A 24,773-nucleotide genomic window follows, 5' to 3' on the forward strand; every position below is an offset into this window, starting at 1 on the left:
CCGTAAGGAACTACAAAAGGGTCAGGAGCATTGCCCAGTCCGTCACACAAACCAGCCTCCCATCCATTGACTCTGTCTACACTTACCGCTGCCTCGGGGAAAAGCAGCCAGCACAATCAAGGATCCCACGCACTCCAGACGTTCTCTCTTCCACCTTCTTCCATCAGGAAAATGATACAAAAGTCTGAGGTCACATATCGACCGACTCAGGAACAGCTTCTTCCCTGCTGCCATCAGACTTTTGAATGCACCTACCTCGCACTAAATTGATCTTTTTCTATACCCTAGCTGTGACTGTAACACTACATTCTACACTCTCTCCTTTCCTTCTTTATGAATTGTATGCCTTTTCTGTATAGCGCACAAGAAACAATATTTGTTGCTGTATCCCAATAAATCAAATCAAATATTAAGTTTATCTTTCTGTTCACCCTTGCTGTGACTGCAATACTGCATGCTCTCCTTTCCATCTCCCCCTTCTCCCCCTATGTACTCTATGAACGGTATGCTTTGTCTGTATAATGAGCTGGAAGCAATACTTTTCACTGTACAATAATACATGTGACAATAATAAATCAAATATTAAGCTGATCTTTCTCTACATCCTCCCTGTGACTAATTCTGCACTCTTTCCTTCTCTATGCTTTGTATAGCATGCAAGAAACAATTGTAACAAAAATATGCTTTTCTTGTATACTAATACATGTGACAATAATAAATCAAATCAGATGTCCCCACAATAGGATTGGTGTTTTGCCAACACCATCAGATTTTAATTTAATAGGTTCTTGGTATTGAAGTGCCTGAATCAAATTGATTGGGTAAATTTAAAAAAAAATTCAATTGCCTGAAAGCCTGTTGCCTTGGTAACCCTGCTGCTTGGCCGTTTGACACAAATGTTTCATTTTGGATACTCTATATGTGCTTGCCTTTTTTTTAAACTCTGGAAGCACAGAAAAAAAACACCACCTCTGAAAGGGATCGTGCAATGCTTTTTCCCCGAGCGTTTTACAATGTCACAATCACCAATCTACAAATACTTTACAACAGCCGACACAGACAGTAAGGAGAGGGGCAGATTAGGTATAGCTCTGAGTTTGAAAGTTAAAACACCTCCCCACGCTAACCCCCGTCCAACTTGCTCGCTTATAGTTTTAAGTGAGTCAGCACTGGGCTTGCTCAGTAATAGCCACAATTGCCCCTGAGTGGGCATTATCGCTGGACTATGAACGTAGAGTCATAGAAGCACAAAATCCATCCAGTGCAGAAGGAGGCCATTCAGCCCATCGAGTCTGCACCTGCCACAATCCCACCAGGACATATCCCTGTAACCCCCCCCGACACTGAGAGGAAATCCCACCCAGACTTGTTCTCCATAACTCCAAGTATTTACCCGACTAATTCCCCTAATCTACACATCTTTGGACCTGGCCAATCCACGTAACCAGCCCATCCTGAGACATTAAGGGGCAAGTTAGCAATTTATCTCCCTGTCCTGCTGCCTTCAGTGATAGATGGGCATGCACTCCAAGATCACTCTGATCTTCAGTGTCCAAAGATGTGCGGGTTAGGTGGATTGGCCACGCTAAATTGACCCTTATTGTTCAAAGATGTGCAGGTTATGGGGATTGGTCATGCTAAATTGCCCCTCAGTGCCCAACGATGTGCAAGTTGCGTGAATTGGCGAAGCAAAATTGCCCCTTAGAGTCTCAAGATGTATAGGTTTGGTAAATTGACCATGCTAAATTGCTCCTTTGTGTCAAAAGATGCACAGGTTGGGTGGATTTGCTATGCTAAATTGCCCCTTAGTGTCCAAATATGTGCAGAGAGGGTAGACTGTCATGCGTTGTTGCCCCCTTAGAGTCATGGATGTGGAGATTGGGTGAATTGGCCATGCGTTGTCCAAAGAGATGCAGGTTGGATGGTTTGGCCAAGCTGAATTGCCCCTTAGTGTCCAAAGATGTGCAGCATATGTGGACTGGCCATGATAAATTGGCCCTTAGTGTCCAAAGATGTGCAAGTTAGGTGGATTGGCCGTGCTAAATTGTCCTTCAGTGTGCAAAGACCTGCCGTTTGTGTCCATTGGCCATGGTAAATTGCCCCTTATTGTCCATCTGTTTCATTGCTGAATGACTGGATTGAGGAACTCGGTCTGCCAGGCCCCGCCCCCTCCTCCGTTGCCCGCCTCTCGTTCCATGACTCCGCCCCCTCACCTCCAGACCGCGCCCCTTCCTGCCTGGCCCCGCCCACTGCCCAGTCCCCGCCCCCCTCTTCCCCAGGACCCGGCCCCGCCCCCTCCTTGCCGACCGTCAGACACGGCGGTGGCAGCGGGACTCCCGGGAGGCCGAACAGACACCGCGGGGAGAGGACGAGGCTTGGTGTGCGGCCTGCTCCTGCCTGGGGAAGGAGAGCAGCCCTTGTCCTTGGAGGAGGGAGAGTATTGAAGAGAGAGATTAGAAAAGACATGAATGAATTCGAGTGAAAATCCCTCAAAATTAACATTTACCCCAAACTCACCCCAAATTTTACCCCAAAATTTAACCCAAACTCACCCCAAAATTTACCCCAAACTGACCCCAAATTTTTCCTCACAAGTTTCCCCAAACTCACCAATTTTACCTCAAAACTTGGGTCAAAATTCAATCAAAATATACCATCAAATTTGCCAAAATTTTCTTAAACGTTTTCTTCAATTTTACCTCAAAATTTACCCCAGACATACTTCAACATTGACCTCAACAATTTTCTCAGAATTTATCTGAAATGTACCTCAAAATTTAGCTCCAAGGTTACCCCAAATATTCCTGAAAACTCAGGTCAAATTATACTCTCAAATCTACCCCAACTTGCTTCAAAATTTACCTCACCATTTTCCTCAACATTCACCTGAGCATTTACCTCAAAATTTGCCTCAAATTTAGCTCAGAATTTACCCAAAATGTAGCTCCAGAATTTTTCACACGTTTACCCAATAATTTACCTCAAGATTTACTCAAAATTACCCAAAACTTGGCCCAAAGTTTAGCTGAAATTTACCTCAAGTATACCTCAAAAATTAGCTCAAAATGTAGCTCAAGTTTCCCCCAATTTTACCTCTCACGTTACCCCAGATTTACCTCAAACTTACCTCCAAATTTTGCTCAAAGCGTGGCTCAAAATGTACCTCAAATTTACCGTAAAATTTCTTCAGATTGAACTCAAACCTCAGTGAAAGATCGGGCAAATTTTTGTCAAAGACCGTCAAGTATATGTCAAATTTCGGGCCAATATTCGGCAAATTTTGCTGAAGTGTCCCTCCGATTTTGTTTTTACCGCAAACACTCCAAATTTTACCCCAAAAGTTACCCCAAACCTATCCCAAATGTTACTCCAAACTCACCAAGTTTTACCACAAAATTTACCCCCATTTTACTCCAAACTTTACTCAAACTCACCCCAGATTTTACCCCAAACGTTACCCCAAACCTACCCCAAATTTTACCCCAAAATTTACCTCAAATTTATCTCAATATTATCATCAGCCTCAATATCCTCCATTTTACCGCAAGTTTCACCACAAATTTACCTCAAAATGTAGGTCAAATGTAGTACAAACTGTACCCTCAAATTTACCCCAAATCTGCCTCAAATTTAACATTAGCCTCAATATCCTATTTCACCACAAATTTATCCCAAAGTCACCTCAAAGCTTCGCTGAAATATAGCTCAAAATTTCTTCAAAATTTACCTCAATATTTTTCTCACAATTTATCTCAACATTTACCTCAAAATCTGCATCACATTTACCTGAAAATCTGGCTTAAAATTTCTCTCAAATTTACCTCAAAGCTCAAAAATATACCCCCAAATTTATCCCAAACTTAGTTCACAATTTACCTCAAATTGTGCCTCAAAATTTACCCCCAAATTTACCTCAAACTGAAGTGAAATTTAGCCCAAAATAAACCCTCAAATTTATCTCAAACTTCCTTCAAAATATACCTCAACGTTTTTCTCAAAATTTACCTCAAGGTTTATCTCACAATTTACCTCAAAATTTGCCTCAAGTTTACCTCAAACGTTACCCAAAATATCACTCAAAATTTACCTCAAAATTGAGCTCAAGGATTCCCCTCAAATTTACCCCAAAATTTACTTTAGAATTTCCCTCAAACTTCAGTTAAATATCGGGCAAATTTTGGTCAAACGTCCGTCAAATGTATATCAAACGTCGAGCCAACATTTGGCAAATTTTGCACAAGTTTTGCTCAGATTTCGGTCGAGTCGGGGTTGAAGTTCAATTTTCACTCCAGCTGAATTTGTATTTATCGATTGACGGATTTTCCTAAACTTGTCTCTCTCCTGTTCGTTCACACATTTAATCATCAGATTGACTTTATCCAAATGGCAGTTGTTCTGTTGTTTTACAGATTTATTATTAATAGTCAAGTTATCTAAACTTGTGTGTAATATATCAGCGTATATTTCCCACATTAATATCAGATTTATCTGAAGTTGTGCTTCTCCTGTCCATGAACACATTTAATAATCAGATCTAATTGTGTGTTTGTCCTGGCCATTAACCCATTTGATGTTAATATTTAATTTATGTAAATTTGTGCTTGTTCCCTCACTGAACATGTTTTGCATTAATATTCACGTTATCTGTTCAGACGAATGAGGAGGGGGGGATCTCATAGAGACTTATAAAATTCTACCAGGACGAGACAGGGTAGATGCAGGGAGGATGTTCCCGATGGTGGGGGGAGTCCAGAACCAGGGGGTCACAGTCTGAGGATTCGGGGTAGTTTTGTGGAAGAGAGTATGTGCGGGGTGCGTGGGGTCCTTGATTATGCTGGCTGCTTTTCCCCGAGGCAGTGGGAAGTGTAGACAGAGTCAGTGGATGGGGGATTGGTTTGTGTGATGGATTGGGCTACATTCACAACCCTTTGTAGTTTTTTGCAGCCTTGGACAGAGCAGGAGCCCCTACCAAGCTGTGATACAATCAGAAAGAATGCTTTCTATGCTGCATCTGGAGAAGTTGGTGAGAGTTGGAACGGACATGCCAAATTTCCTTAGTCTTCCTGAGAAAGTAGAGGCGTTGGTGGGGCTTTCTTAACTCTAGTGTCAACACAGGGGGACCAGAACAGGATTTTGGTGATCTGAACACCGAAAAACCTGAAGCTCTTGACCGTTTCTACTTCAGCCCCATTGGTTTAGACAGGAGCATGTTCTCCACTCCGCTTCCTGAAGTCGATGACAATCTCCTTCGTTTTGTTGACATTGAGGGAGAGATTATTGTCACCGCACCAGTTCACCAGATTCTCGATCTCTTTCCTGTACTCCGCCTCGTCATTGTTTGAGATTAATTTGACAGTGAATAATTAATCAGTTTACGCTTTTAAAAGAATTGATGTAGTGGACGCGCTTGCCCCAATATCAGAAAATCCCACCCAACGTCAACAGACCCGTGCATGGCCTCACCCCCCTGCTCACTACAATTCCCGTGGTGGGCGGGACGTGAAAAATCCCCCGACTAAATCAGATAATATCACGATTCTAACTATTGATTATTAGTTCCAATCACAGGATAGTCTGAAGGAAACAATCCAAGCGTTTTGTGATGGGCCTGAATTGGTAATTAATAATTTATGATTAACTTAAACAAAGAGCCCCTAATGAGTGAAAACCTACGTCAAATATGTTGTTCCAATGTGTGAAGAAACTCATTTAGTAAGCATGAATGAAGAGCTTTCAATATTAACAAATAATTCATTAATTGCAGAGAAAATTATTGGAGTGAATGATTAATTTTAATACAAGCAGTTCGAGCAACTAAAATTCTTTACTCTGTATCTAACCCCGTGCTGTACCTGTCCTGGGAGTGTTTGATGGGGGGACAGTGTAGAGGGAGCTTTACTCTGTATCTAACCCCGTGCTGTACCTGTCCTGGGAGTGTTTGATGGGGACAGTGTAGAGGGAACATTACTCTGTATGTAACCCTGTGCTGTACCTGTCCTGGGAGTGTTTGATGGGGACAGTGTAGAGGGAGCTTTACTCTGTATCTAACCCCGTGCTGTACCTGTCCTGGGAGTGTTTGATGGGGGACAGTGTGCTGTCTGACTCACTCACTGATTTACCCTGTCTGTGTTTCCAGAAGCTCCTCGCTGGTTGTGATGTCTGGAAAGTGCTTTGGATCGGTTCCAGTGAACGCTTTGAATGGGGTACATGGAATTGGGACGCTTGGCATGGTGTCCCACATGAGCACAAGTGAGTGTTGATGTTTATCTTTGCTTCAGTGTTGGCCATCCGGGGTTGGCCAAAATCTGCAAGGGGGAGGTTTGGGGTGAGGAAGACCAGTGAGTCGTCACAGCCTAAACCTGGCCAATGGGGGGAACGTGAAACTCTGCCCGAAGAATAAAGAAATGCTGCTGTAATGATTCAGGTGTTTGCTGACAAAATGGCCACCGTGAACATGTCCAAAATGGCCACTGTGAACATGTCCAAAATGGCCGTTGTGAACATGTCCAGAAGGCAGGCGTGAAGATTTCTAAAATCATCAGCATGTCTTAAATGGCCATCATCAACATTCCAAAATGGCCACCGTGGACATGTCCAAAAAGGCTGCTATGAGGTATAAGATGATGAATGGGATGGATAGGATAGAGGTGGAGAGACTGTTCCCACTCAGAAAGGACAGTAGGACTAGGGGGCACAGCCTCAAGATAAAGGGGGGGCAGTTTAGAAGGGAGTTGAGGAAGAACTTCTTCACTCAAAGGGTGGTGAATCTCTGCCCGTTGAAGTGGTGGAGGCTGCCTTGCTAAACATTTTTAAGACGCAGGTTGATGGGTTTTTGATAAGAGAGGGGATTAAGGGTTATGGGGAGAGGGCGGGAATGTGGAACTGAGCCACGACAGATCAGCCATGATCTTATTGAATGGCGGGGCAGGCTCGAAGGGCCAGATGGCCTACTCCTGCTCCTATTTCTTATGTTCTTATGTCTAAAATGGCCACCATGAATGTGACAAAAATGGCCACCGTGAACATGTCCAAAATGACTGATGTGTCTGTGTTCTATTTTACGGACATTCTGAGGAATATTATTAATCGGTCTAATAATTCGTTAGTCTTACACAGCCGCTCATGTCAATATTAACTCATTTCAGTCCTGTCTGAGCCCAGTTTCCCCAAATCTATTCCCCAGTTAGCCAGTGCCCTTGATGGGACTGGAAATATTCAGAGATGATATTGGGGGGAGGTGATGGCCTCCTGGTATTCTCACTCGACTCTTCATCTGGAAACTCAGTTCATGTTCTGAGGGACCCGGGTTCGAATCCGTCCATGTCAGGTGGTGGAATGTGAATTCAATAAAAAATATCTGGAATTAAGAATCTACTGATGAAACCATTGTCGATTGTGGTTAACACCGCTGTCTCACAGCGCCAGGGACCCGGGTTCAATTCCAGCGTCTGGTCGCTGTGTGTGTGTGGAGTCTGCACGTTCTCCCCGTGTCTGTGTGGGTTTCCTGTGGGTGCTCCGGTTTCCTCCCACATTCCAACGATGTGCGGGTCAGGTTGATTGGCTGTGCTAAGTTGTCCCTTTAATGTCAGGGGAATTAGCAGGGTAAATACAAGGAGTTACGGGGATAGGGCCTGGGTGGGAGGTAGGTGAAGGCTTGATGGGCCAAATGGCCTCCCTGTGCACTGTAGGGATTCGATAATTGTCGGAAAACCCATCACTAACCCACCTCACTGATGTCCTTTAGGGAAGGAAATCTGCCGTCCTTACGCGGTCTGTCCTACATGTGACTCCAGAGCCACAGCAATGTGGGTGACTCTCCAAGTGGCAACTAGGGATGGGCAATAAATGCTGTCCAGACAGCGATGCCCGTGTCCCACAAATGAATAAGAATATATATATAGCCCACACGTATGTTGATGGGTCAGTGTTGGGCGAGGATCTATCAGTGTAAGGCCCTCCCACTCCCTCAACCCCCTCTGCATGGTTTTGTCCAGGAATAACTCACCCCTTGGTGATACCTGACTTTAACATTCCACAGCAGAATCAATGTAGCCCGAGTCTCATCCCAGCATTCGGATTAGAGTCAGGAGGAGGCCCTGCTCCCCCATTCCATATGATCACGGCTGATCCGATTGTAACCTCAAACCCCACATTCCCACCTCGCCGCCTCCTCCTGATATCCTTTCACCCCCCAACCTCTCGCTAAGCCAGAATCTATCCACCTCTGCCTCAAACACATTCAAAGACTTGCCCTGTCCCCCACACCCACCGCTTTCTGAGGCAGAGATTTCTAGAGACTCAGCACCCTCAGAGAGAAAGAAATTCTTCCCTCATCACTCTCTTCAATCCCCCCCTCTCCTCCCTCAGTTTTACACGGCCATTATTCTCCCCTTCTGTTGGGTGTGTTTTTTGGGGAGAATCTGGAATTGAGCCTTGCCGTTCCCGACCGTATTGTTAATGAGTGAACAGCAGGCAGTGTTTGGGACGTTGGTGTCTGCTCAGGTTCCATCTTTTGAACCCAGGCACACGCGCGCACACACACACACACTGTCCCAGCTCTGTCTCTCTCTGTCTCCTCTCTCTAGTTTGCATGTCTTGCTGGGTGCGGTCCTTTGGATGTTCTGAGCTGGACCCTGTTATGAACAGACTATTGTTCCTCCCTCTGTCATATTTTTTTTCCAACACAACTTCCTCCTCTTATTTATAAACTTGCTGAAATTGCCAACTCTCCCCGGATGGAAGCAGAGAGACTAGGAGCAGGAGGAGGCCTTCGAGCCTGCTCCACCATTCAATATGACCATGTCTTTCTCCACGCCACAGTCAAAGAACAAAGAACAAAATCAGTCCCGCTGTCTCCCACCCCTCACCCTTCTAACCTCCAACGAGTACAGACCCAGTCTATTTCGTCTCTCTTCATAGTCCAACCCCCTCATCTCCGGTATCAGCCTAGTGAACCACCTCTGCACTCCCTCCAAGGCCAAAATATCCTTGCGCAAGTGCGGTGACCAAAACTGCACATAGTACTCCAGCTGCGGTCTCACCGGTACCCTGTACAGTTGCAGCAAGACCTGCCTGCTTTTATATTCTATCCCCCTCGCTATAAAGGCCAGCATCCCATTCGCCTTCTTGATCACCTGCTGCGCCTGCAGACTGGGCTTTTGCGACTCATGCACAAGGACCCTGAGGTACCTCTGCACGGTAGCATGCTGCAGCTTTTCGCCCTTTAAATAGTAATCCCTCCTACTATTATTTCTGCCAAAGTGGATAACCTCACACTTGCTAATATTATACTCCATCTGCCAGGCGCTCGCCCACTCGCTCAGCCTATCCAGATCCCTCTGCAGACTTTCCACACCCTCCACGCAATTTGCTTTACCACTCATCTTTGTGTCATCAGCAAATTTCGTTACTGTACACTCAGCCCCCTCCTCCAGATCGTCTATATAAACGGTAAATAACTGAGGTCCCAGCACTGATCCCTGCGGCACTCTACTAGTCACCAACCGCCAATCAGAAAAGCACCCATTGATACCAACTCTCTGCTTCCTATTAGACAACCAATCCTCTATCCACGCTAACACCTTACCCCCAACTCCGTGCACCCTAACCTTCTGTAGCAACCATTTATGAGGCACCTTATCAAACGCCTTTTGAAAATCTAAAAACACCACATCCACCGGTTCCCCTCTGTCTCCTGCACTTGTTACATCCTCATAGAAATCCAATAAATTTGTCAAACACGACTTCCCCTTAACGAATCCTTGCTGCGTCTGCTCTATCAAACCATTCCTTCGAGGTGCCTCGCTATTTCTTTTTTGATGACGGATTCCAGCATTTTTCCAACTACAGACGTTAAACTAACCGGCCTATAATTCCCTGCCTTTTGTCTGCTACCTTTTTTAAACAGCGGCGTAACATTAGTCGTTTTCCAATCTTCTGGCACTTCCCCGGAATCCAGCGAATTTTGGTAAATAATTAATGAGGCGTCTACTATCACCTCTGCCATTTCCTTCAGAACCCTGGGATGCACTCCGTCCGGTCCTGGGGACTTGTCCACCTTCAGTCCCATTAGTCTATCAAGCACTACCTCTCTAGTGACAGCCATCGCGTTCAGGCCCTCAACTCCTACCATCCTTCTATTTTTAATATCCGGCAAACTATTGTGTCCTCCTCCGTGAAGACCGAGGCAAAAAACTTATTTAAGGCCTCAGCCATTTCCTCATCTCCCACCACTAAATCCCCCCTCTCATCCTCTAAGGGTCCAACATTCTGTCTAGCCAGCTTCCTCTTCTTTATATCTTCTATATATTTGTAAAAACTCTTACTGTCCTTTTTTATATTTAGCGCTGGTTTCGTTTCATGTCTATCCTTCATTTCTTTATCAAGTTCTTAGTCAATCTTTGTTGATTTTTAAACCTTTTCCGATCTTCTAATTGCCCACTACTTTTAGCCACTCTGAACACATCAGCTTTTAATTTAATACTCTCCTTTATTTCCTTCGATAACCACAGCTGGTTATCCCTTCTCCTACGTTCCTTCTTTACTTTCTGCTAAATACTGAGAAAAGATCTCCTTAAAGATCCTCCACTGTTCCGCAGCTGTCCTACCAACCAATCTGCGCCCCCAATCTACATTCGCCAATTCCTCTCTCATCCTATCGTACTCCCCTCTGTTCAAACAGAGGACACAGGTTTGGGACCCTACTTTCTCATCCTCGATCTGCATCAAACACTCAACCATACAATGATCACTCGTCCCAAGAGGATCCCTCACAATAAGATCCCTAATTCTACCTGCCTCGTTACACAACACCAGATCCAAGATAGCTTGCTCCCTTGTCGGTTCCGTCACATACTGTCCAAGGAAACTATCCCTACAGCATTCCAAGAACCCTTCCTCAAGCCCTCTGCGTCCGACTTGGGTCAACCAATCAATATGCAGATTAAAATCCCCCATAATTATCGCCGCTCCATTTCTGCACGCATCATTTATTTGCTTGTTTATAGCCCACCCCACCTCTAAGTATTTATTTGGGGGCCTATAGACCACACCCACCAGCGTCTTCTTCCCTTTCCTAGTCCTTATCTCCACCCACAACGATTCCACGTTTTGCTCTTTGGAGCCTATATCTTCCCTTACTCCCCATTTCCTTCTTCAATATATATTCAGTGATTTGACCTCCACTGCGTTCTGTGGTAGAGAAATCCACAGGTTCACCACCCTCTGAGTGAAGAAATTTCTCCTCATCTCTGTCCCTAATGGTCTCCCCTGTATCCTGAGACTGTGATTCATCTCCAGCGAGAGAGAGAACCTAACCATCTCCCCCCTTGAAGTCAATGGCGTTACCAGCGCTGAATTCTCCCCCTCATTCTTCTAAACTCCGGTCAATGCAGGACCCAGTCGACCCAATCTCTCCTCGTACGACAATCCCGCCATCCCAGGAATCAGCCTGGTGAGATTTGGCCGCCCTCCCTCTGTGGCAAACGCATCTTTTCTTTGATAAGGAGACCAAAACTGTGCACGATGCTCTGGGTGTGTTCTCAGCAAGGCCCTGTACAGCTGCAGACAGTCATCCCCACTCCTGTACTCAAGTCCTGTCACAATGAAGGCCAACGTACCATTTGTCTTCCTAATTGCTTGCTGTTTCCCAGTCAATGGCCGTGTGAATAACACACTGTCATTTTGTTTCTCTGTCCGAAGTGGATAATTTCACATTGAATCCACATTATACAGCAGCTATCATGTATTTGCCCACTCAACCTGTCTAAAGTTTCTAACATCTGCTGGATAAACAAAGACAGATATTCCTCCATGTTCCCCTCCAGATCATCTGACTTTTCATTTGATTTGATTTATTATTGTCACATGTATTGGGATACAGTGAAAAGTATTGTTTCTTGCGCACTATACAGACAAAGCATACCTTTCATAGAGAAGGAAAGGAGAGGGTGCAGATTCTTCACTCAGAGTGTGGCTGGGGTATGGAGTACACTGCCTGCTGTGATAGTGGAGTCGGACACTTTAGGAACTTCCAAGCGATTATTGGATCGGCACGTGGAGCACAGCAGAATGATAGGGAGTGGGATAGCTTGATTTTCGGTTTAGACATAGCTCGGCACAACATTGAGGGCCGAAGGGCCTGTACTGTGCTGTACTGTTCTATGTTCTAATATAGAGTTACAGTTATAACTAAGGTGGGGAGAAAGGTGAACTTAATGCGAGGTAGGTCCATTCAGAAGTCTGATGTCAGCAGGAAAGAAGCTGTTCTTGAGTCGGTTCGCACGTGACCTCAGACTTTTGTATCTTTGTCCCGACAGGAGAAGGTGGAAGAGAGAATGTCTGGGACGCATGGGGTCCTCAATTATGCCGGCTGCTTTCCTGAGGCAGCAGGAAGTGTAGACAGAGTCAATGGATGGGAAGCTGGCTTGTGTGATGGACTGGGCTACGTTCACAAACCTGTGTAGCTCCTTGCGGTCTTGTTCAGAGCAGGAGCCAGACCAAGCTACATCACAACCAGAAAGGATACTTTCTCTGATGTGCCGGTAAAAAAAATTGGTGAGAGTCGGAGCAGATATGCTGAGCCTCCTGAGAAAGTAGAGACATTAGTGGGGCTTTCTTAACTACAACCTCGGCGTGGAGGAGCACCAGGTCAAATCAGGTGATCCGGACACCTAAAAACTCAAAGCTGTCATTCATTTCCATTTCATACCCTTTGATGTGGACAGGGACATGTTCTCGACTCTGCTTTCTGACGTCGATGACATCTCCTTCGTTTCCCCGCCCCCACCGCGCTCTGAGGAAAGAGTTCCAAAGACTTAGCACCCTCAGAGAGAAATAAATTCTTCCCTCATCTCCCTCTTGAATCCCCCCCACCCCTCCCTCATTTTGACACAACCACTATTCTCCCCATTTGTTTGGTGTGGTTTTTTTTGGGGGGAGAGAGGATCTGAACAAAGAAAATTACAGTGCTGGAACAGGCCCATCGGCCCTCCAAGCCTGTACAGACCATGCTGCCTGACTTAACTAAAACCCCCTACCCTTCCAGGGATCATATTCCTCTGTTCCCATCTCATTCATGTATTTGTCAAGATGCCCCTTAAAACTCACTATTGTGTCTGCTTCCACTACCTCCCCCGGCAACGAGTTCCAGGCACCCACCACTCTCTGTGTAAAAAAATCTGCCTCTTCCATCTCCTTGACCAGCAAGGGGCATGCATGCGGCAGGTTGTAGTGGGCTGCTCTTGGATGTTGCTTCGGGAGTTGCCTATTGCTTCATGTCGTTAGTGTGCTTAAACTGGACCATCTCGAGGGCAGCATGACAGCTCAGAGACTATCTCTGTTGCTGTGCGGACACATGGATTTGGGCCTCTGTCTGTGGGAGTTTGCGCGTTCTCCCCGTGGTTGCGTGGGTTTCCTCCGGGTGCTCCGGTTTCCTCCCACATCCCAAAGATGCGCTTTTAGGCTGATTGATTGGGTAACAAATTGTCCCTATATTGGACCTCCCTGATCCTCGCACATTAGGCGTAGACTAAAATCATGAATAGGTGGCGTGGGCTCGTTGGGCCGAAGGGCCTGTTTCCCGTGCTGTGTTGTTCTTTGTTCTGTTTTCCTTTAAACCTTGCCCCTCGCACCTTAAACTTATGCCCCCTAATAATTGACTCATCCACACTGGGAAAAAGCTTCTGACTATCCACTCTGTCCTTGGCTCTCATAATCTTGCAGACTTCTATTAGGTCTCCCCTCAACCTCCGTCGCTCCAGGGAGAACAAAACAAGTTTCTCCAACCTCTCCTCACAGCTAATGCCCTCCATACCAGGCAACATCCTGGTAAATCTTTTCTGTACCCTCTCCAAAGCCTCCACATCCTTCTGGTAGTGCAGCGACCAGAATTGAACACTATATTCCAAGTGCGGCCTAACTAAGGTCTATAAAGCTTTAATTGGAATGGAACCTTGCCGCTCCTGACCGTATTGTTAACGAGTGAACAGCAGACAGTGTTTGGGACGTTGCTGTCTGCTCAGGGTCCGTGTTCTGAACTCAAGCAGATGCACTCTCATGCTCGCACACACACGTTCATGCACACAGGCGCAGACACGCACACGCATGCTCATGCACACACACACACACACACACACACACACACGCTGTCTGTGCGGAGTCTGTATGTTCTCCCCGTGTTTCCTCTGGGTTTCCTCCCAGGTCTGAAAGACATGCTCGTTCGGCTGCATTGGCCGTGCTAAATTCTCCCTCAGTGTAACCCGAACAGGCGCCGGAGTGTGGATTTTCACAGTAACTTCATTGCTGTGTTAATGTAAAGCAACTTGTGATGCCAATAAACAAACTAAACTTAAAATGCTCCGACCCTTCCCTAACCCACTCTTCATCCTGGACAAGTTATGTAACAAAAGCAAAGCCTCTCCCTTTGTTTATTCAGGACACAGGAGAACACATCACCTTTCACTGGAACAATTTGCATGACCATTGTCCACCATTGATGAATGTTATTGTTCCAACTCATTGGAGTTAACGTCAGTCGCCAGGCCGATGTGGGGGTGGGTGGGGCGTTTGGAGGTGTTTTAACTCAGTCCGAAACCTTTTCCAAACATACCGTGCCGGAGACGGAGGAGGAAGCAGATAAACTGAACACCCACTGCCTCTGTCCCAGCGACACCTCCTTTGGTGGTAAGCCATTGGGTATGAATGGAGTTTTCCAGTGAGTTCAGGGATGTGTGAGTTGTGGTGAGCTGTGTCTAGAGGGAACAGTAATGGAGCTGTGTTAGGATATCAGGAAAGTGACTCTGTACTGAGAGCGTAGAGAGTTTGCTGTTTGTGATGATTAATGATCTAGATGTGAATGTCGGGGGGGTGGTTACGATCAGTAAGTATGATTCTGATTTGATTTATTATTGTCATATGTATTGGGATACAGTGAAAAGTGTTGTTTCTTAAGTGCTCTACAGACAAAGCATCCCATTCATAGAGAAGGAAAGGAGAGGGTGCCGAATGTGGTGTTACAGTCACAGCTAGGGTGTGGAGAAAGATCAGTTTAATGCGAGGTAGGTTCATTCAAAAGTCTGACAGTAGCAGGGAAGAAGCTGTTCTTGAGTTAGTCAGTACGTGGCCTCAGACTTTTGTATCTTTTTCCCGATGGAAAATGGTGGAAGAGAGAATGTCCGGGGTACGTGGGCGTGGAGTCCTTGATTATGCTGGCTGCGTTTCCTCAGGCAGCAGGAAGTGTGGACGGAGTCAATGGATGGGAAGCTGGTTTGCGTGATGGGACTGGACGACATTAACAACCTTGGGGTGCGTGTCCATTGGTCCCTGAAGGCAGCGGGACAGGGAGAGAAGGTGGTGAGTAAGGAATATGGGGATAATTGTCTTTATTAGCTGAGACAGAGAATACAAGAACAGGGAGATTACGATGGGAGCTGTATAAAAAGCTGGTGAGGCCACAGTTAGAGTATTGTGTTCAATTCTGGTCGCCACACGATAGGAGGTGATGGCACTCGAGAGGGAGAGAGAGATGGACAGAGAGGCAGACACACACACACACACACACACAGAAACGGAGGGTGCAGAGGAGAGTGACCAGGCTGTTTCCTGGGCTGGAGTGCCTGAGCAATGGAGAAAGGCTGCTTAGGCTGAGGTTGTTTTCCTTAGGGCAGAGAAGGCTGAGGGGGAGGGGGCCTGATTGAGATGTACAAAACCATGAGGGACATAGATCGGGTAGAGAGGATGAAAGTTCTCCCCCCCTGAATAGAAGCGTCAGTAACCCAGAGGGGGACAGAGGTTTAAGGGACAGGAGATTGGGAGGCTGGTGGGTATCTGGAACTCGCTGCCTGAAAGGGTTTGAGAGGTATCCTTCCCTCCACCCTGCAGAGCCTCCTCCTGCCTCCCCACCCCCCTCCCCGAATGGAACACACCCCTTCTCAGGCTCTATTGACCCTATTGCCCCATCCCTCAGTCCCTCACACCCTCTCTCCTCACTCCTCATTCCTCGAGTCCTCAGTCCCCACTCCCTTTGTCACTCAGTCCCCATTCCCTTGGTCTCCAGGGCCCCCGGCCCCCCGCTCCTCCCCGGCCTCCCGCTCCTCCCCGGCACCCCGCTCCTCCCGGTCCACCGCTCGCCCATTCCCTTCGTCCGCTCCCCAAATCTCCACTCCCCCAGGCCCCGCTCCCCCAGCCCCCAGGCCCCACTCCTGAGGCACTGCCCCTCTGGCCTCACCGTCTTGGCAGTGTCACGGTGCCAGGCAGGTCTCTAATCACCCAGACGACACCATCACATCAGGTCTTCACTGGTGAGTATCTGACGTGATCGTAAAGGCGGGTCTGCGTTGCCCTGGATGGTGTCGACTTTTCCCGATTGCTGTTGGAGTCTCACCCATCCGGGCAAGTGGGGAGAATATTCCATCACATTCCTGTCTTGTGTCCACATCAGGCCAATGGTAACCCCTAGGATGTTGAGGCTGGGGGATTCAGTGATGGTAACTCCATTGAATGTTCAGGGGTGGGGCGGGGGGGGGGGGGGGGGGCGGTGAGAGTGTCGCTTACTGGTGATGGTGTTCGCCTGGCCTTTTTGTGGTGGGAAAGTGGTACCTGACAGACCCCTCACGGGTTACTCAAGGGGGCTTTGGGGGGAATTGAATGCAGAACCAGGGAAGGATTGAGTCAGGGAGGCTGTGGGACAGGAGGTGGGGCTCACCTCGGTCTATAGGGGACCCAGTCAGAGCTCACCCCCTCTAACTGGAGAAACAGACTGATCTCTTGCAGGCACTCACTGTTTAATACTGGCTCCGTATCCCTGCACCCTTCCCCATATCCTCTTAACTCTCTCTAATATGAATTCTGTCTTTCCCTCTGCAGAATCTCAGCCAGCGAGATGAGAACCCTGCTGCTGATTCTGGGTTCGCTGAGTAAGTCCTGTTGTCAAACTGCGCTGCGTTAATGAGCCCTGTTATATATTTAAGTGTTTGCATGATTGTTTTAGGATCACATGATTTGATAGTGACGTCGTTAGGGTGTTGCTCAGGCTGTAGCTTTACCTACAGTCGTACTCTGTGCAGACAGCATCTCTTTTATGGAAGCACAGAATGCCAGTAGTGCACAACGAGGCCATTCAGCCCATCGATTATGCACGCACACTCCAAAACAGCACACTCAGACCACACCGAATCCTATCCCTATAATCCTGCGCATTTATCATGGCCAATCCACCCAACCTGCACAACTTTGGCTGAGGCGGCTGGGATGTAGTGAGCGAGGGGAGCGGGGCGCGGCGAGCGAGGGGAGCGGGGCGCGGCGAGCGAGGGGAGCGGGGCGCGGCGAGCGAGGGGAGCGCGGCGTAACCTCGGCACATTCGGCCTTTCCAGATTCCAATCGAATTCTCTTGCGAATCCCTCGATTGAACCTGCCTCCCCCACACTGTCAGACAGCTCACTGCACACCCCAGCCACTCGCCGTGTGAAATCAGTTCTCCTCATGTTCCCATCGATTCTCTGACCGATCCCCATCAATCTGTCTGTCCCTCTCTGGTTCTGGTAAAATTCCATTTGTCGCGGTTTTGCCTCTCTGCCCAGCCTGACCATTTGTGGTGTCTCTGTTGGGTTTATTACCGTGTTCCTTTTGCCTTGTCTCTAATTGTTCATCTGGAACAGAGGGTGCTGTGTCTGAGGTGTGTGGTAGAGGGTCAGGATTTCACTGGGAGACAGTTGGAAATCTGGTTCGAACAAGGGGGGGTAAAGATTTGAGACTGAGTGTGTAATATTTTCAATCGGGTGGTGTCAGGAGCAGAGCAGGTGTCGAAGGTGAGGTTGTCGGTTCTCCGATAATCAGAATTCTCTTTGGAAAATGAACTGCAGAGTTTATTAACATTAAACCTGTCTCTGTGTCTCAGTTCTGGACTCCGCACCCACTGACCCTTGTGAGGGTCACACTGTGCTGAACGATACCTGGAGGAACACAAGTTGCAGATGGACAGAATGTGTCAGCAGCGTGAAATGTGATGATGGTCTTCCTACAGGCTGGTACCGGTTTAAAAGGTAGAGGCAGCGACATTTCCTGATAAACTGGGCACAGCGGGAGGAAAGGGTCAGTGTGGATACAGTCACTGCAGAGAGACTGCGATGGTCAGAGATACCAGTGGCGGGGGACGTGGGGGTGTGTGGTGAGCCAGTGGGGGGAAACAGCAGTTGGTAAATTCTTCCCATGATGATGTGAATGGTTGTTGGTGAGAAATGAGTGGCCTGCGGGGAGATTTCACACTCAGCCAGGTTGCTCAAAAGGTTCCCGCTCAAAAAAGACAGTAGGACTAGGGGGCACAGCCTCAAGATAAAGGGGGGGCGGTTTAGAACGGAGTTGAGGAGGAACTTCTTCACTCAAAGGGTGGTGAATCTCTGGAATTCTCTGCCCGTTTAAGTGTTGGAGGCTGCCTCGCTAAATATTTTTAAGACGCGGGTTGATGGGTTTTTGATAGGAGAGGGGATTAAGGGTTATGGGGAGAGGGCGGGAAAGTGGAACTGAGCAGCGACAGATCAGCCATGATCTTATTGAATGGCGGGGCAGGCTCGAAGGGCTAGATGGCCGACTCCTGCTCCTATTTCTTATGTTCTTATGCTGTGTGTGTGGAGCCTCACGCAGGCCAGACGGAGTAAGGATGGCAGATTTCCCTCCCCATCAGTGGTGAGTAACATTCACCCCACACAAGTGCCAGGCAATGACCATCTCTAACAAGGGAGGATCTGACCATCTCCCTCCTCCACATTCAACCATTGTTGCATAGCCCCCCTTCCCCACCTCCCCCACACAACCACCCCCATTATCACCATCCTGGGTGTTACCATTGACCAGAAACTGACCTAGGGCCCAGCCAATTTGAGAGAACTTAATCATCTCCCCGCGTGACATTCAATGGCATTGCCGTCACTGAATCCCTCCCCATCAAACACCATCCTGGGGGTTACCATTGACCAGTAACTGAACAGTCATTGATATACTGTGGCTACCAGAGCAGGTCAGAGGCTGGCAATCTGCAGAAAGGAACCCACCTCCTGACTCCCCGTCAAAGCCAGTCCACCACGTACAAGCACAAAAGTCACGAGTCTGTTGGGATACTCTCCGTTTACCTGGATGAGTGGGGCTCCCGACAACACTCGAGAAAGCTCAACACCATTCGGGACAGGACAGGACAGCTGGATCGACACGCTAACTACAAACATTCACTCTCTCCACCACCAACACATAGAGATGGCGGGCTGAAGGGCCAGCAAAGTAGATGAAATGGAAACATTTGGAAAGGACATTGGGTAAATGCTGGAAGGAGAGGCGTAAAATCCAGTGGGGAGAGGAATGGGAGGAGTGGGAGACAACATTGGGGAGATCATTCACAGGGGCTAGCAGGGACACAGAGGACCGAATGTCTCTCAATCCCAGCTATATCACTCTGTAATTCTCTGTCTCTGTGATTGTTGTTCCAGTTCTGGAGGATGGAAGATTCCGGAGACTCCGCTCGCAGAGGGACACTGCTCCACATCATCTCCAGGCTGGTTACAGGGTAGAGTCAGACTTTACAATATCAGATTTACTCTCACTGTCCAGCACCGTTCACATCGCTTACACTCTCCAATATTTATACACCTCATTTCAGGATCACATCCCACCCTGGAACAGGGGGAAGGAAGCGGGACAGTCTGTTTTACCGGGATTGGGAATCCCTGCAGCTGGAAGCGAGAGATAAAGATTAAAAACTGCGGCAGTTACTTTGTCTATGAGCTGAAACCGACACCATACTGTAACGCTGTTTATTGCACAGGTACATTGCTGTTTCAAAATGACCCAGGAGGGTGAGACTGGATATACCGGGACACTGACACACCGAGTGACCGAGCGGGAGAGGGACGGAGTGACCGAGGGGGAGAGGGACGGAGTGACCGAGGGGGAGAGGGACGGAGTGACCGAGGGGGAGAGGGACGGAGTGACCGAGGGGGAGAGGGACGGAGTGACCGAGGGGCAGAGGGACGGGGTGACCGAGGGGGAGAGGGACGGGTTGACCGAGGGACAGGGTGACCGAGGGGGAGAGGGACGGGGTGACCGAGGGGCAGAGGGACGGGGTGACCGAGGGGGAGAGGGGGTCGGGGTGACCGAGGGGGAGAGGGACGGAGTGACCGAGGGGAGTGGGGTGTAGTGACAGGAGTTAATGCGCTGTGTGCAGAGTGCAGTGTGATTTAATGCCTCGTTGTGACACAGTTTCTGGGCACTGACTGATTGCGGGTGGAATAAATTGGGAAGTGTAAATTGGCCTGAATTTCCATCACAAACGATGAAGATTGGGATGATTTCTACTCTGTGATCTCCCATATCTCCTCCCTTGTCACAGATCCAGGGACAGCACCAACTCTGGGAGCCGAAGATAAATTCCAGCCGGAATCCACTGACCCAGCTTCCCGAATCCCGACAGAATCTGCAACCTCAGGTATCAAACTGCCACTAGTTTATCCGGATTCGACATTTCCCGGCTACCCTGCTGGAATCCCCGACTAGCGTGAGTGGGTGTAGCAACTGAGGGGATTGGCAGATGGGGTTCCCCCTGGGAAATTGTGAGATTGTTGCGTTTGGACGGGAGAATGAGACGGGGAATCATTATTGAAATGGAGAGAGGCTGCAGAAAGTTGCGGTACAAAGGGGGCTTCGGGGGGAAGGGGAGGGAGGGAGAGTCATCGTCTCTGAGAGCCAGGATGCTGGGACACGGAGTCAGAAGCTCATAGAAACAGTGAAACACAGAAACTAGAAGCAGGAGGAGGCCATTCGGCCCTTCCAGCCTTCTCCGCCATTCATTATGAATTCACGGCTGATCATCAAATTCAATTTGCTGACCCTCCCCACTTTCGCCCCACGATACCACTCGATCCCATCTAATTTCTTCTCAAAATCTATCAACGTTTTGGCCTCAACTACTTTCTGTGGGAGTGAATTCCACACATTGACCACCCTCTGGGTGAGGAAATTTCCCCTCACCTCAGTCCTGAAAGGTTTATCCCTCATCCTCAAAGTCTGACCCTCCAGTTCTGGACTCCCCCAACCATCAGGAACATTCTTTCTGAATCTACCCTTTCTAACCCTGTTAGAATTTTATAAGTTTCTGTGAGATCCCTTCTCACTTTTCTAAACTCCAGTGAATATAATCCTAACCAACTTCGTCTCTCCTCATGACAGACCTGCCATCCCAGGAATCAGCCTGGGAAACCTTCACTGTGCTCCCTCTGAAACAAGGACATCCTTCCTCGCATACGGACACCAAAACTGCACACAGTACTCCAGTGTGGCCTCCCCGACACCCTGTACAATTGAAGCAAAACATCCCTATTCCTCGACTCAAATCCTCTCGCTCTGAAGGCCAACATATCATTCGAAGCCTCGGGGCAAAGCACCCCACGCACCCTGGACAATCTGTCTTCCACCTTGTTCCTTCAGGAAAAGTCTGAGGTCACGTACCAACCGACTCAAGAACACCTTCTTCCCTGCTGCTGTCAAACTGTTGAATACACCTTTCTCTACCCCTTATCTGTCACCGTAACACTGCATTCCACACTCCCTTCCTTTATGAATGGTATGCTTTATCTGCACAGCATGCTAGAAACAATACTTTTCACTGTATCCCAACAGATATGACAATAATAAATCAAATCGAATCTTAAGTTGATCTTTCTCTGCACCCTAGATATGACTGCAATATTAAATTCTGCACCGCCTTCTCTATGAACAGTATGGTTTGTGTGTAGGCCTACAAGAAACAATACTTCACAGTGTATCCCATTTCATGTGACAGTAATAAATGAAATATAAAATAGTGTTGGATCAGCCTTGTCCTTATTAAATGGGATAGCAGGATGGAAGGGCTGAAAGGGCGACTCCTGTTCCTATTGCGTCTGGTTTTAGGGGATTGATTGCTGCAATCTGGTGTGTTTGGAACATGATTATTTTGTAAAGGTTACGGTGTGATATTGTTCAGAGAGTAAGAGCAGTGTGAGGCTCTGTTCCGTTATTCCCCAATACTGACTGACGCCAGGTTCTTTAACCCTTTGTGGATTCAGGGACAGCCGCACCTCCCACACACGGGGACCAATCGACTAGAGAATCCAGCGAGCAGTCATCCTCTGTCCCAGCCGGATCTCCAACCTCAGGTAACTGAATCCCAGGAACATTCCCACTGGAATCCTCATCCCACCCCCCCACCGACAGTCCGAAAGTCATTTCCTGGCACAGCACCAGAGCACATTGCAGATAGAGACGGAGAGAGGGAGTGAGTGAGAGGAGAGGGATTGAGTGATTGAGGGGAGTGACATGTAGTGATTGAGGTGAGCGGGGTGTAGTGAGTGAGGTGAGCGGGGTGTAGTGATTGAGGTGAGCGGGGTGTAGTGAGTGAGGGGAGCGGGGTGCAGCGAGCGAGGGGAGCGGGGTGCAGCGAGCGAGGGGAGCGGGGTGCAGCGAGCGAGGGGAGCGGGGTGTAGCAAGCGAGGGGAGCGGGGTGTCGCGAGCGAGGGGAGCGGGGCGCAGCGAGCGAGGGGAGCGGGGCGCAGCGAGCGAGGGGAGCGGGGTGCAGCGAGCAAGGGGAGCGGGGTGCAGTGACAGGAGTTAGTGTGCAGAGTGCAGTGTGATTTAATGTCTCGTTGTGACACAGTTTCTGGGCACTGACTGATTGCGGGTGGAATAAATTGGGAAGTGTAAATTGGCCTGAATTTCCATTCCAAACAGATGAAAATTGGGATGATTTCTACTCTGTGATCTCCCATATCTCCTCCCTTGTCACAGATCCTGGGATAGCACCAACTCTGGGAGCCGATGATAAATCCCAGGCGGAATCCACTGACCCAGCTTCCCGAATCCCGACAGAATCTCCAACCTCAGGTATCAAACTGCCGCTAGTTTGTCCGGAATCGACATTCCCAGATATCCTGCTGGAATTCCTGACAGGGGTGAGCGGGTGTTGAGACTGAGGGGATTGGCAAATGGAGTTCCACCTGGCAAATTGTGAGATTGTTGCGTTTGGAAGGAAGAGTGAGACGGGGAATCATTGTTGAAATGGAGAGAGGCTGCAGAAAGTTGCGGTACCAAGTGGGTCTTGGGGGCAAGGGGAGGGAGGGACTGTCTTTGTCTCTGAGAGCCAGGATGCTGGGACACGGGGTCAGAAGCTCATAGAAACAGTGAGACACACAAACTAGAAGCAGGAGGTGGCCATTCGGCCCTTTCAGTCTGCTCTGCCATTTGTTATGAATTCATGGCTGATCATCAAATTCAATGTCCTGATTACCCCCCTCTTTCGCCCCCACCATGTCCCTCGATCCGTTTAGTCCCAAGAAGTATATCTAATTTTTTCTCAAAATCTCACAACGTTTTGGCCTCACCTACTTTCTGTGGGAGTGAATTCCACACATTCACCACCCTCTGGGTGAGGAAATTTCCCCTCACCTCAGTCCTAAAAGGTTTACCCCTCATCCTCAAACTATGACCCCCTTGTTGTGGACTCCCCCCACCATCGGGAACGTTCTTTCTGAATCTACCCTGTCTAATCCTGCTAGAATTTTATAAGTTTCTATGAGATCCCCTCTCACTCTTCTAAACTCCAGTGAATATAATCCTAACTGACTTCGTCTCTCCTCATATGACAGACCTGCCATCCCAGGAATCAGCCTGGTAAACCTTCGCTGTGCTCCCTCTATAACAAGGAACATCCTTCCTCAGATACGGACACCCAAACTGCACACAATACTCCAGGTGTGGCCTCACCAACACCCTGTACAATTACAGCAAAACATCCCTATTCCTCTCCTCAAATCCTCTTATTGTGAAGGCCAACGTTCTATTTGATGCTTTGCGGCAAAGGACCCCACGCATTCTGGACAATCTTCCACCTTCTTCCTTCAGGAAAAAGATACAAAAGTCTGAGGTCACGTAGTGACCGACTCAAGAGCAGCTTCTTCCCTGCTGCTGTCAGAGTTTTGAATACACCTTTCTCTCCCCCTTATCTGTAACTGTAACACTGCATTCCACACTTTCTCCTTTCCTTCTTTATGAACGGTATGCTTTATCTGTACAGCACGCTAGAAACAATACTTTTCACTGAATCCCAATATATGTGAATAATAAATCAAATCAAATATGAAGTTGATCTTTCTCTGCACCCTAGCTATGACTGTAATATTAAATTCTGCATCTCCTTCTCTATGAACAGTATGGTTTGTCTGTTGGCGTACAAGAAACAATACTTTTCACTGGATTCCATTACATGTGACAGAATAATAAATGAAATATAAAATAGTGTTGGATCAGCCATGTCCTTCTTACAAGGGGTAGCAGGATGGAAGGGCTGAATGGGTGACTCCTGTTCCTATTGCGTCTGGTTTTAGGGGATTGATTGCTCCAATCTGGTGGGTTTGGAACGTGTATATTTTGTAAAGATTACGGTGTGATATTGTTCAGAGAGTAAGAGCAGTGTGAGGCTCTGTTCCGTTATTCCCCAATATTGACTGACGCCAGGTTCTTTAACCCTTTGTGGATTCAGGGACAGCCACACCTCCCACACACGGGGACCAATCGACTGGAGAATCCAGCGAGCAGTCATCCTCTGTCCCAGCCGGATCACCAACCCCAGGTAACTGAATTCCGGGAACATTCCCACTGGAATCCTCATCCCACCCCCCACCGAGAGTCGGAAAATCATTTCCTGGGACAGCACCAGAGCACATTCCTGATTGAGACGGATGAACTGAGTGAGAGGAATG

The 24,773-nt window shown here is 48.0% G+C and overlaps 1 protein-coding gene across 1 annotated transcript in view; it reads left to right on the forward strand.

Annotated features, from left to right (window-relative positions):
• Positions 1 to 24,773, forward strand: part of LOC145338906 (uncharacterized) — a 105,863-nt gene that overhangs the window by 25,140 nt on the left and 55,950 nt on the right. Inside the window, exons 2-8 of the mRNA XM_080183301.1 lie at positions 16,864 to 16,913; positions 17,894 to 18,038; positions 19,473 to 19,549; positions 19,643 to 19,807; positions 20,372 to 20,467; positions 22,086 to 22,175; positions 24,554 to 24,643. Coding sequence (XP_080039427.1) covers positions 16,880 to 16,913; positions 17,894 to 18,038; positions 19,473 to 19,549; positions 19,643 to 19,807; positions 20,372 to 20,467; positions 22,086 to 22,175; positions 24,554 to 24,643 — 697 coding nt within the window. The 5' untranslated portion in view covers positions 16,864 to 16,879. The remainder of the gene's footprint in view (positions 1 to 16,863; positions 16,914 to 17,893; positions 18,039 to 19,472; positions 19,550 to 19,642; positions 19,808 to 20,371; positions 20,468 to 22,085; positions 22,176 to 24,553; positions 24,644 to 24,773) is intronic.

This window comes from Carcharhinus amblyrhynchos, unplaced genomic scaffold (genome assembly GCF_965287045.1).
Source record: "Carcharhinus amblyrhynchos unplaced genomic scaffold, sCarAmb.v2.hapA chromosome_233, whole genome shotgun sequence".
Lineage (NCBI taxonomy): Eukaryota > Metazoa > Chordata > Chondrichthyes > Carcharhiniformes > Carcharhinidae > Carcharhinus > Carcharhinus amblyrhynchos.